Source organism: Melanotaenia boesemani, chromosome 5, assembly GCF_017639745.1.
Source record: "Melanotaenia boesemani isolate fMelBoe1 chromosome 5, fMelBoe1.pri, whole genome shotgun sequence".
Lineage (NCBI taxonomy): Eukaryota > Metazoa > Chordata > Actinopteri > Atheriniformes > Melanotaeniidae > Melanotaenia > Melanotaenia boesemani.
In genome coordinates, this window is record NC_055686.1 from 37,117,874 (window position 1) to 37,130,107 (window position 12,234).

General features: G+C 41.6%; 1 protein-coding gene across 2 annotated transcripts in view; it reads right to left on the reverse strand.

Moving 5' to 3' along the window:
- Positions 1 to 11,856, reverse strand: part of hdac8 (histone deacetylase 8) — a 35,883-nt gene extending 24,027 nt beyond the window's left edge. For both annotated transcript variants that reach the window (XR_006010547.1, XM_041986445.1), the window contains exons 1-9: positions 11,634 to 11,856; positions 11,493 to 11,545; positions 8,366 to 8,496; positions 7,365 to 7,506; positions 5,723 to 5,835; positions 5,532 to 5,609; positions 5,342 to 5,450; positions 2,367 to 2,539; positions 863 to 957 (exon numbers count right to left, since the gene is read on the reverse strand). Coding sequence is in view for 1 of the 2 variants with exons in the window: in XM_041986445.1 (XP_041842379.1) it covers positions 863 to 957; positions 2,367 to 2,539; positions 5,342 to 5,450; positions 5,532 to 5,609; positions 5,723 to 5,835; positions 7,365 to 7,506; positions 8,366 to 8,496; positions 11,493 to 11,545; positions 11,634 to 11,747 (1,008 nt within the window). In the remaining variant the exon portion in view is untranslated. The remainder of the gene's footprint in view (positions 1 to 862; positions 958 to 2,366; positions 2,540 to 5,341; positions 5,451 to 5,531; positions 5,610 to 5,722; positions 5,836 to 7,364; positions 7,507 to 8,365; positions 8,497 to 11,492; positions 11,546 to 11,633) is intronic.
- Positions 11,857 to 12,234: the final 378 nt, after the last annotated feature.

A 12,234-nucleotide genomic window follows, 5' to 3' on the forward strand; every position in this document is an offset into this window, starting at 1 on the left:
GAGCATCGTCTCCAAGAAGGTGCATAGCAAATGTCAGTGTTTCATCAAAACAAGTCAGAAGCATGGAGTTTTAAGGTGGAGAACTTATGCAGTGCTACTTCAAAACCAACCATGTTGCTGGTTACAGGAAGTGATATGCATGACTCAAAACACTGTGATTCCTCAACCACTAACAACAGTCAACGCAACTCCAATAGAATCTGAAATCAGAAGGGGAGCTTCCATTGATACCGTGGTATTGGTATTTTTTCCAACATTAGCTTCCACTGATCAGTTAAATGTGCTTTTTAAATGACCAGCAATATTTTGTTGATAATTTACATTTTAGAAACGGTACTGTGACTTAATGAACCAGATTAAACTCCAGCTGAGGTGTTTACATGGGTCATGTTGAGCTAATGTGTTGTTTTAAAATCATATTAAAACAGTCCCAAAGGAAATGTTTTACTAGGGTAACAAAACAGGAAAGAGAACAGATTTATTTATTTAACTAGTTAGCTTCATATTAGATTTTCTGCAACTTATTGTGGGTCTTTCCTTTAGTCCACTTTTACACTTTTCAGTATAAAAAACTGACCTTGGTGCCTAATCAGCTGGACTGAGAGGAGCCTCTGTTTAACGCAGCAGACAGAGAGGGATTGTCAACACCGCTACCTGTCTGACTCACCTGGAAACAAACCCCTTTATTGAGAAACACACATCTTTGATTAGACAAGTGACTCAGCATACGGGTTTTCTCGAGTGTGTGTGTGTGTGCGAGAAAACCGATGAATGAGAACATTTGTGTTCATGTGGGAATATGTAAATGGGAGTTACAGTGGCTGTGTGAGACAGAGTGTGTGTTTGTTGAATCCTGCCGTACCTCATGATCGGGAATTTCAGAGGACAGAGTCCTTCCCAGCACAGCCGACGTCAAGTACGTCCAACAACGAGCAGTGTTAGCCAGGTTATAACCTCCTGGTGGGAAAGATAAAAGGAGAGGGAAACAAGTTTGTGACTGCAGGTTCCTTAAAAGAGATTCATTTCAGTTAAGTTTGTGAAGCTGACAAAGTGACAATGAAATACAGAAAAATTTGGATTTTTAACTTCAGATTTGTGAGTGTAGTGCAAATTGCAGTTCTAAGACAGAGCAGAGGAAGTCACTGTTAGAAACTTCCTATTGAGCACTGGATGTTTGCTACTAGCTTTAGCAATAAACACCACACAGCTCTGCTAGTTCCAGCAGAGTCTGCTTCACCACTGCTGGGTAAAGTGAAGGGAGCTAAGCCTGAAGCTAGTTACTCCCCTCTCCTCCGGCTCCTGAGCTCGGTTTGGAAAGTTTGCCAGCTGTTTCTGTCGGAGTTTTAACTGATAATGGAGGCAACAGATCAGAACAGCACCGTTACTAAACCCTCACAGAAATGTTGCTTCAGGAGCAAAACAAACAGAAAGACAGGGAAAATAAAATAACTGCTTTTGTTTTTACTGAATGAGCTTGTGGGCGAAGTATTTAGTTCACGTAAAAAAAGCAACCACCCCCATTAACGTCGCCAGCTCAGGTTTGATCCCGAAGTCTCTCAGACCCACTATCTCATCTACCCACTATAAAATAAAAGATACTACAGCCCACAGAATGTTAAAAATACAACAAAGTAAAAAAAACTCTTGTGTATGGAACACCCATATCATAAAAAAGTCATAAGTTTCACAAATATTTATACATATGTATATATATATATGTATATATAAATATATATATATATCGTTGTCTTCCTCATATTTATTACATTTATTGAATTACAAATGTGTATATAATAGTACAGATATGGACATTTTTTTGTTTAGAAGAAAAAAGACAGATTTTGCTGAATGAAGATGTAATTTTAGCCACTACACAGTTAGCCAGAAAGTATTTGGCCCTGGACCAAATTTTGTTGCCGACACCTGGTGTAGTTAACATCAAACCCAAAGTTACCACCACAAAACAATGACAGAGTAAAGGATGAAGTGACTGGCTTGAGTAAAATCAAGAGAATGACATGAACCGAGGAGTGAGGAGACTATAACGCAGAGAGAAAGTATGTAGGACAGAGAGCGAGGTAGAGAAAGGAAGAGAGGTCTGATTGTAGTTGAGTAAAATGGCTTCATTGTGTCGTATAATTAGTAGCTATCATCTGGCCAAGAGCTGAGGAGTTTGGAACAGGGCGCTGTGTGTGAGAGCTCACAGAGATTCAAAGTAAATACAAACACACACAAAGGACACGGGCTGCTATCCACAATTCATTTGGAATATTTTAATCCATTAAGTATCAGTATGTAAGTGCATGCCTATACCAACAACCTATAAAACACAGCATCAGCTGCAAATATGAAGACATGAAGAGTACCTCCTCCCAGCAGCAGTGCCGGTAGCTGCCACTGCAGGACATACTGCAGACATTTGCCCACCCCCACTGGGGTCATGTTGAAGGAGCACATGGGATCACCCGCCATGGTGTCGGCACCCAGCTGCATCACTACGGCCTCCGGGTTGAACTGTGCCCGCACTTCCTGCATCACACTGCAGAGCAAGTTGACAATGAAAATATTATTGCTCCCTCGTGATGCATGTCAGTGTGGAGTCAGAATAAATCAAACACCCCCTCTTTGTTCAAGTTTGTCTCATTTGCACAAATACCAGCCATTCAAGACACCTGACCCAAAGTTTTCTTGAGTTAAAAAAGTTTAAACAGGACTGCAGGCTAAGTATCTTATATTGGCTGACTATTGTGCCTCAATCTTTCACTTGGTAAAAACTGAGAGGCACCAAAATTGTTCAGCATCACAGTCAGAATTTCCTGTGTCCTCATCGCATTACAGCACAGTCCTTCACACTGTCACATTCTGAAGTTTTCTCTATGTTTTTAAAATCTCAAGTGATGGATTTGTATTACATACTGATCTGTGATCTTTAGGCCATGCCATCGTCCACTAGACATAACTTCTTTTTTTTTTTTTTTCTGAGTAAGCGAGGCCTCTTTAAGGCCGAGTTAGAGAGGAAAGAGGGAGACGTCTGGTCTGTCACAGCGCAGTTCTGAGTCAGAGCAGAGAAAGTCACTGTAAGAAAACTCCAGTTTAGTGGTAAATGTTTTGCTTCAAGCTTTAGCAATAAACACCACACAGCTCTTCTAGTTCACCCCTGCAGGGTAAAGTGAAGGGAGCTCACCCTGAAGCTAGCTGCAGCTTCACCCAGGCATAGTCACCTCGTCCTATTTGTCAGTTTGGAGGCGAAAGGAGGAAAATGTAAGTTTTTCACTGATAGTGGAGGTAACAAACCAGAGCAGCACAGTTACGAAACCCTCAGAAATGTTTTACCCTCCGGGGCAAAAGGACTAGGGATAGACCGATTATCAGCCTTTTGCCTAATCTGACGGCTGATAAGAGATTAATTTAAAACTGGGTTATTTTTGCTGAGATGCAGCTGCACCTCTGTCTCTGCACACTACTCTGTTTTAAGCGTTTTCCCACTCAGTACCATTTGACTGGCTACAGGCACGGCACGGGTAACAGCCAATCAGCAGTGAAAGCTGTGTGCATGCACAGTGCTCACACACATGGCAGCGAGGAGAAAAAGAAGTTGTAATAAACATTCCAGTCCTCTACAACTCACAACTACTAGTAACGTTACTGGAAGCCCAATAACATTATATAAACATAGGCGGCAGCTCTGCTCGCTCGCAGTCCCTCCACACACACGCCTGTTTATCACTTGAAAGAAAGTTGATGGAAATATTGATGCGGAAATACAGGCGTCTGTGACGGTAAAATTGTGTGTGTGTGTGTGAAAGAGAGAGTGAAATTCAGTTAGTTTTATTGCTGGGAAGCATGTTGAGGGGACGGCTAGAGAATAGTTTGTGTTTGTGAAGGCTACATGAAAAGCCACAGAAAACTAATAATGGCCATTTAACTATGACTTTCCATAGGGGAATTTTTCCTACAATATTCTAATTTTCTGAGACAGTAAATTTTGGATTTTTACTATCTGTATGCCATAATCATCATAATTTAAATTTTCTTTCATTGATATTTGACTTGTCTATGACATTCTTCTCCATCCTGAATGCCTGAGATGTGCTGGTTGTAAAAATTTAACCAGTCCTGATCTCAAAGTCCAACATGGCTGTTTTACATGCAGTAATAAAAAGTTTATAAACACATTATAACATATGTGTCAGTGAATGCATCACATACATGCAAAGTCAAGCGTAACGCATTGTTCTCAGCTTGTACTGCTAATGACACTTAGCCCAGTGAGCGAGCACAACAACGAGCAAATCGTACTGGTTTTCCATCTTCAACACAGTCAACTCATGTCTGACATTTCATTCCTAGACTTTTGACAATGTGAGGAATGAGGAATGCTGCGCACACATCCAGAGACTTTATGGAGATCCAGAAGAGATGCAGAAGTTGGAGGAATTGTGTGACTGGCATCTTATTTTTCTGAATGCCAACCTGCACTGAGGACATTAGTGCTGCTTTCTTGAGTTTGATTCTCGTTCTGTTTTGTGGATTTGTTTGCTGTTTTTGTTGAAATATTAAACAAAAGTAAGTAGTTTTGTGTCAGAATAAATGCACAACAGGAGGAAAATATAAGGCTTCTCGTAAAAAACACAATTCATTAATTTTTGAGAAGTTAAGGTAAATTATGGGGCTAAAAAAGATGCTAAATTAATAGCTGTTCGGGAGCCAAAAGAGCCGGCTCTTCGCTGGGAGCCGAGCCAAAAGAGCCGGCTCTTCGCTGGGAGCCGAGCCAAAAGAGCCGGCTCTCTGAAAAGAGCCGAACATCCCATCACTAGTTCTGACAGTGCTTCTATTGCATGTCTCTGTTAATGACACCGGTGGCTGATGAGCCAGACAGAAATGTGAACTCCAAGTCTTCCTTTTAGTTTATTAGTTTGTCTTTTATGTCTCTCCTGATTTACCTTCTGTCTTCTGCTGCGATGTCTGCGGGAGACCTTAAACTCATTAGTGACAGAAGATGATGAAAAAATCTTAAGTGATACTTATAGGATGACCAGTAATGGACAAAAACAGGCAGTTCCAGCAATCACAAGTCAGATGTAACTGTCTTAAAAGTTATTTTTTATTCTTAAGAATCAAGACGTGCATTTTTGAGTCCTTAGAAAAAAATCCTTCAAATCGGTCACAATGGAAGGATGTCCCGGTTTAAGTGCCCTTAATAACACGCTGAAGCTGCATTTGTTTACACCTCTACAAACAACCCTGACCTTTAAGAAAATGGGGTCTTTAAGGAAAACGACTCATAAAGTTGCACTGGGAATTACTTTCAGAGTGTGTGTGTGTGTGCGATTGTGTGTACCTGGTAAAAACTTGGTAGTATCGGTCATCCTTGATGCCGTCCTCAAGCGGGACGTTCACGGCGTACCAGCGGCCTTTCCCCAGCCCCGTGTCGCAAACATCCCCCGTGCCTTAACAGATTTCATTAAACACGCTCATGACTCAGAGTGTCAGACGAAAACATCATTTCTGAAACATCTACAGGGACTGACCCGGGAAGAATCCAGGAGAAAACTTGTGAACAGAAACAGTCATGACTTTGGATGTGAAGCTGAAGGCGTCTTCCACACCTGCAGGAGGAGGAGAAAAATCCAGATTTGTGCACCTGTATTAAAACTATTTTAGTAAGAAAAGAAAGGCAAATATATTGAACATGATAAGGAAATATGATGTGTGTGGGTACCATCTCCGTGATGCAGGTCAACATCCACATAGAGCACCCTCTCGTACTTCTCTCTCAGTCTGAGGATTCCCAGCACAGCGTCGTTCACATAACAGAAACCCGAAGCTTCATCCCTGTGAAGGCAAACAGACAGGAAACAGTGGAGGACCATCTTCATCCTGGTCTAACCATTCACACTCACTCCTAGGGAGAATTTAGAGTGGGTGGGAGGAAGCCGGAGAACCCGGAGAGAATCCACGCATACACGGGGAGAACATGCAAACTCCACACAGAAAGGCCACCAACCTCAAGGTTCGAACCACCCCCCAGCCGAGATTCGAATCAGCTGTGAGGCTGTGGTGCTGACCACCACACCACTGTGCAGCCTGACTAAACTAAAGCAAGATATTTTTATTAAAGGTTATTACAAAGGTGGGCTTGGGTCTGGAGTATCTGGGTTCAAGTCCCCAAGCTGGTAACTGAGGTGAACTACTGTGGGCCCCTGAGCAAGGCCCTTAACCCCCAGCTGTTCCATGACCCAGTAGAGGTGTGTGGTGGTGTATAGCTGTATAACATTATTCATGTTTGTTGTGTCCGGGAAGTTTCTGGGCTGCAATCTTTGACAACTGTGATCATAAAAAGTTTCTCAAACAATCTGGAGTTAATCATCTGGGAGGAAGTTAGACACAGAAAATAAAGAAATCCCATCTTCCCAGCAGGCTATGGTGAGGCTGAAAGATTCATCGTTTTTATATCAAAATTTAAAAAGTTTCAATTAGCAAATTGCAAAAGAGCCTGTTTCCGGTCACACGGCCCTCATCCAGGTTTCAGACCTGCGGCTTCCACGGTTTCATTATCCTCCGTCTCACGGCTGGTGACAGGCAGGAGGCAGAAACACCGAGTGTGTAAAACTGATGAGAAAGTTTGGATCACTCACCCTGATGCCTGTTTGCTGACACATTAAAAAGACGAGGTAGGCTACACGTTTAGATGAAACATCTAAACTCAGCTGTGAAGTCACATTTTTAAACCTCATCAGTCCAGTTTTCCACAAATGATTGAAACACTGACAAAAACACAAAAGGACTGAACACAGTCCAACTTCTGAAATCTCCTGTTGACGTGAATAAAGTCGTTTTACTGAGCGGAGGTGCTCTAAATATTCACAGAGTTCAGATCTCACATGTGTCCATGTTTTCAAATCTACAAAGAACATTGGGTCCGTTTTAAGTTGTAATACAACTAAGAAATTTCTACAATGATGAAGATTTGGTTTGTCCAGCTGAGCCTCCGTGATGGACATGAAGTTCTCAGCATAACGCGTGTTTCCGTCTTCACCTTCACAGAAAAAAAACAGGATTTCTGTCTAATTTTCGGGTGGATGAACCAACATATCTGCTGGTTGGAGCGTCCACACCTGCGCATGCACACACGTTTCTCTGCGTGTGTGTGTGTGTGTGGCATCGAGGTGAAACAGTTTATATTTTGAAGTCATTTCATGAGGTAATCCACCATCTTGTGTAAAAAAATGAACATTAAAGAGAAGCTGGAATTTAAAGATTAAATCGCAAACAAAAACACAATATTGGTCTGAAAAATCACACTTGGATTTCTTTTCCATGTTATTCAGGCCTAGTCTGTGTGTGTGAGCGGACTGTCTTACTTCTTGGCATGATGCCACCCTCCTGCCCAGTTGATGGCCACTTCACACTTTTGGTCCAGCAGACACTGAGCTGCTGTCAGCGTAGCGCCCCCTACTGCTGCTGCATAGTCAAATATGCCCTCCACAATTGGACAATCGTATCCTGGAAGAAGAAGAACATAAAGTGAGAGCTATGAAGGGCAAATAATGACATTTCGAAAGATTGGCTGAGACCCCAAGTACACCTCAACAGAATTCAGTAGCTCTGCACAACAGAAAATATATTCTGTATACTACATGTGATCTAATGCCTTATTCAATAGAGAATAGAAGCTGATTGCAAACAACCAGCTTGGAAAAGTTCCGTGATGGTTAAGAGGAAAGGGAGGTAAATGTCTTGATGCAGGAGAAGGTGGAAAACTGCTTTTGTAACAAGTCGGAAGGATGAACTGGAGAAGTGTGCTCAAGACAAAAGGAGGAAGCAGCAGTGGGAAGAGTTGACAACAAAGAGAGGAGGGTTGACGACAGCGAAAGGGAAGGAGAGAGGGAGAGACAAAGATGGGGAATGAGTCAAGGAAATGAAAACAAACAGGGTGAACTTGAGGACTGGACTACAGATAGAATCATTAACCCCAGCAGCTGATGGACCCTCAGATGGTCCAGTCAGTAAACACAAACGATGGCAAGATCCTTAGAGTCTGTCAAAAGAAAATACCTCACTTTTATAAATGCACGGCTGACTGAAGAAGGAAAAAAAGCGTAAATATAACAGACAGGACAAATACAGACTTATAATTTTCTTTTTATTCTAACTCAGTGTTACACTGCCCCCTGGTGGCCAAGTCCTTCCATTTCAGTTTTTATGCCAGATTTGGATCAACAATTAAAAGACCAAATCAGAGGCACTGAGGCTTTTCCTACACATTCTTTTTCACTACAAAAGCAATCACAGTGTTAAACATGCACTCTAACAGGGACTTTACATCACACTTTTAAAATTATGAGTAGTTTGCTTTTCTCACCAAGACCATAGTCCACTGACTGAGGATCATCGTTGTCTCCGTCCTGGCTGATCTTGTGAAGATGCTCCAGGTAGGAGTCTGTGTGGAACTTGGCCATTTCCTCAGTGGTGGCCACATGAGGTTTAACAACGCTGATAAAAAGCAAGAAAACAACATGAATTTTACAAAAGGCGACTGAACTTTTTAAAAATTAAAATAACATTTCTGCACCAACAAGGTGATTTCTACGGAGGCGCTGGCTGGAAACGCTGCATGTCTCAGCATGGTTGCTGTGTGAGGAAACTGAATGAGCTGAGGACAAAAGAAGAAGTGGCAGGCCTCGGTGAAATATCTAGAGCAGATGCAGTGATGAAGAATGGCTGTCAAAAAGTCATTCTTAAGGGAGGGACACTGGGAGAAAGGGCTGAGGTATGCCAAATGACACAAGAACTGGACTGAAAACCTGTGACAACAGGTCTGATGGAGTGATGAATCCTCCCCACAGCCTGGCCCTCAACATTACTGAAGAAGTGTGGAATCATCCTGACAGAAAATGGACAAAAAAGGTAGCAAATGTCCAAAGAACAGCTTTGGCAAAGTTGTTAAAAGTCTAGAGCGGTGGTTTTCAAAGTGGGGGCTGTGGACCCCTGGGGGGCTGTCAGGTGGTGCTAGGGGGGACTCAGAAAATTAGAGAGAAGCTAAGAAAAAAAAAGCACCAAGTTCAGGAGCGAATTTGACATAATGGCATCAAAATCTGTGTAGACCTGCCAGTTATCAGGCTGCTCTGCTCCTCGAGCTAGCATGTATAGAATAGAATAGAAATACTTTATTAATCCCTTTGGAGAGTCCTAGGGGAAATTTGGGTACCAGCAGCAATACAACACCAACAGTAAAGCAGGATAAGCACAAGACATAATATATACAGGTATAAAGTAAAATAGAGGCAATAAGGTGCAAGAAAAGTATAAATAGAATGCAATAAATAATAATAAGATAAGTTAAATAAAATAATATAATATAAACAAGTGTTGCACACAGTAGAGGTGGTACAGATTCCCAGTTCACTATTGCACGTATAAGTTATAGCAACTGTTTGTATGGGTTATTGTGCATGTGTTGTATCAGGCGGACTGCACACCTCCCTCTCCCCCTCCTTCTCCCCCTCCTGCCTAATGCAGAGTTGTACAGTTTGATGGCTCGGGGGACAAAGGAGTCTCTGAGCCGGTTGGTCCTACTCTTGGGGAGGAGCAGCCTGTTACTGGTCAGGCTTCTCTGTAGCTAGCTAGTGCAAAATGGACAACAAAGGAGCAGACTAACAACCCCACCGTGGAGGACTCTGTCACAAAAAAAACCTAAAAACTCATGGCCAAGCAACATCCTAAACTATGATGGAGCATACATCAGGTTTGGCTTTACAGTCATTCAGAAATTGGCCATGATTGCCTGCGATATGAGACTCTAGTGTCCCACGCTGTCTGTCACTCCCAGATTCCTCCTCACCTCCTCGGCCAGAAGCTAATGCTGTTTTGGGAGCCTTGGCATGGAAAAGTTTGGGAACCCCTGGTCTAGAGAACTATTACTGAAGACTACTTGAAGCATAAAGATGCTCAGACCAAACAGTGATTTCCAATCTCATCAGACTCTTTTGGCCTTATTTTGTGAATTTTAATTTGCATGTTTGAATAAATCAGTGCTGCTGATCAACCTTCTGCTCCTGTAAAAAAATCTAACCGCTCAGCTTTGCTTGATGGTTTGTGACCATCCATCTTCCTTTTGTGTCATTCCAGAGGTTTTCGACAGGGTTCAGATCTGGAGATGGAGCTGGCCATGACAGGCTCTTGATGTGGTGATCCTCCATCCAGACCTTGGTTCAGGCTGTGTGGCCTGGAGGATTGTCCTCCTCTAATCCTCTGAGTGGGGGAACACAGTCTTAGCATAATGAAGTAAATGTGTTTCTAACATAATCTGGTATGTGGCTTTATTAATGAATCCTTCACAAAGACACAACTGCCTGATTCCAGTCTTACTGAAGGAGGATCATCACTGATCTTCCTCTGTATTTAACAGTCAGTGCTCATAGGCCGCTCCAGCTCTCCATCTAACCATAAACACCTTAACTGAACATTAAACGTGGAAAAAAGACGTGACTCTAGTCTTCTACCGTTCAGTTCCTGTGGTGTTTTTCAAACCTCAGCCTGAGATCTTTGCTTCTCACCATTTAAGTTGAATTTTGCATGACTCCTATGGCTGTCATGATGACTATGAATGTTGAGTTTGCCGTCATTCCTTTCAGTTCAAAGCTGTTTTTCGCCCTCTGCTAGACTGTCGTTTTCTTGAATTTATAAAGCAGAATGAGATGAGATTGTATTGGAATCCAGTTTTTGGTAGAAATACTTGAAGATGCTGATTTAAAAGTAAATAGCACAAAATACAGAAAATGTAAAAGGTTCATGCTACACACATATTATAGTTTGATTGTACAATATTTAAGTATAATATTATGTAATGGTAATTCCTTAATTTCAAAACATTTATTAAAAGAAAAGCCAAAAACAGTGGTGGGTATACAATAATAATAATAATAATAAAGTAAATGTGTCCATAACCTGTCATGTTTTAGGTGGCGTCTTGGTCTGATGAAGTGAAAATGTGAACATAATGAAGTAGACTTTCAACAGTCTACTTCCAGCAGACACAAGTTGAATTGTCATTGATATTGAACATTTAGAGGTCGTCTCATGGTTCAGACACTTCTTCTATGTGGTTATTCAGCTTCTTAATGAACAGTGTGTTGTGCAATAAATACTTAAACACTGAACAGTTGTACACGAGCATTCAAAAGTTTAGGGAAAGTTTAATTAAATCCGCCTGTAAAGGCAAAAGTGCATTAAGGTACATTCTGACAACATACAACATTTTTGTGAGGAGTGTATATGTGGGTTTTGTTTATCTGCTTTGAGGACTTGTGTGATCTCGCAAGCACCATTGTATGTAAATCATACTGATGCTAATCATAACCTATATACTGCAAAAATACACGACAAACCCAGAAAAAGAGTAAGTGGTCACACTGATCACAGAAAAGCTTCTGTATCGTACAGGCTCTCTGTTTGCAGTTATTTCTCCACCCCACACACCAGCAACCCACCTCATCTGCTCCAGGAGTCCATAGGCTTCTATCAGTGAGTGGACCATACTCGCCTGTGAACGGCAAAAAGAAAGTCTCTCGAGTTAAAGACGACCTGATCATTAAAAAGTCGGGAAAGGTTTCTCATTCAAACCAACTCACCCGGTTTGGTACTTTGGATAAAGTATCGCAAGTCTCGATGTACTCTGGGCTGTAAACATACGCGACCCTCCGCTTACTGCTGCTGCCATCATCGCTGTTTCTTCTGTTACTCATTTACGTTGAATCAATAAATTATTTAAAAGAGACCTGTGCTAAAAACAAATTTGAAGGAAAGAAACGCGAGCAACTCCCTCGTTTCAACACTGGTGTTACACCATCAACATTCCCCCTCGGTGTAGCGTAAAGGTCGGTTTAATTTGTCTGTAGAGGCTGTGTAACTTCGGTAAATTAAATAGTATATTTGCACGATAGTGTGGCAGTTATCTAATCAAAACTATGGTAGTATGAATATTTTAATACTAAGAAAAGATAGAGTCTAATAGTAGATTAATAGTAGATAATTCTCTGCGCTCGCACGGTGTTTAAACAGCAACGGACGAGAACAGAGATGCATCGTGGGATTGCTTGTAGTCTTTTCACGCAAGCCTTATGTTTTGCATACCAGATTTTACTAGAAAATTGCCTTTACGATTATGAAACAGAATATAATTAGACCTAGGAATGTAGGGTGGTTTTATTTAAACAATGACTGTTTAAAATG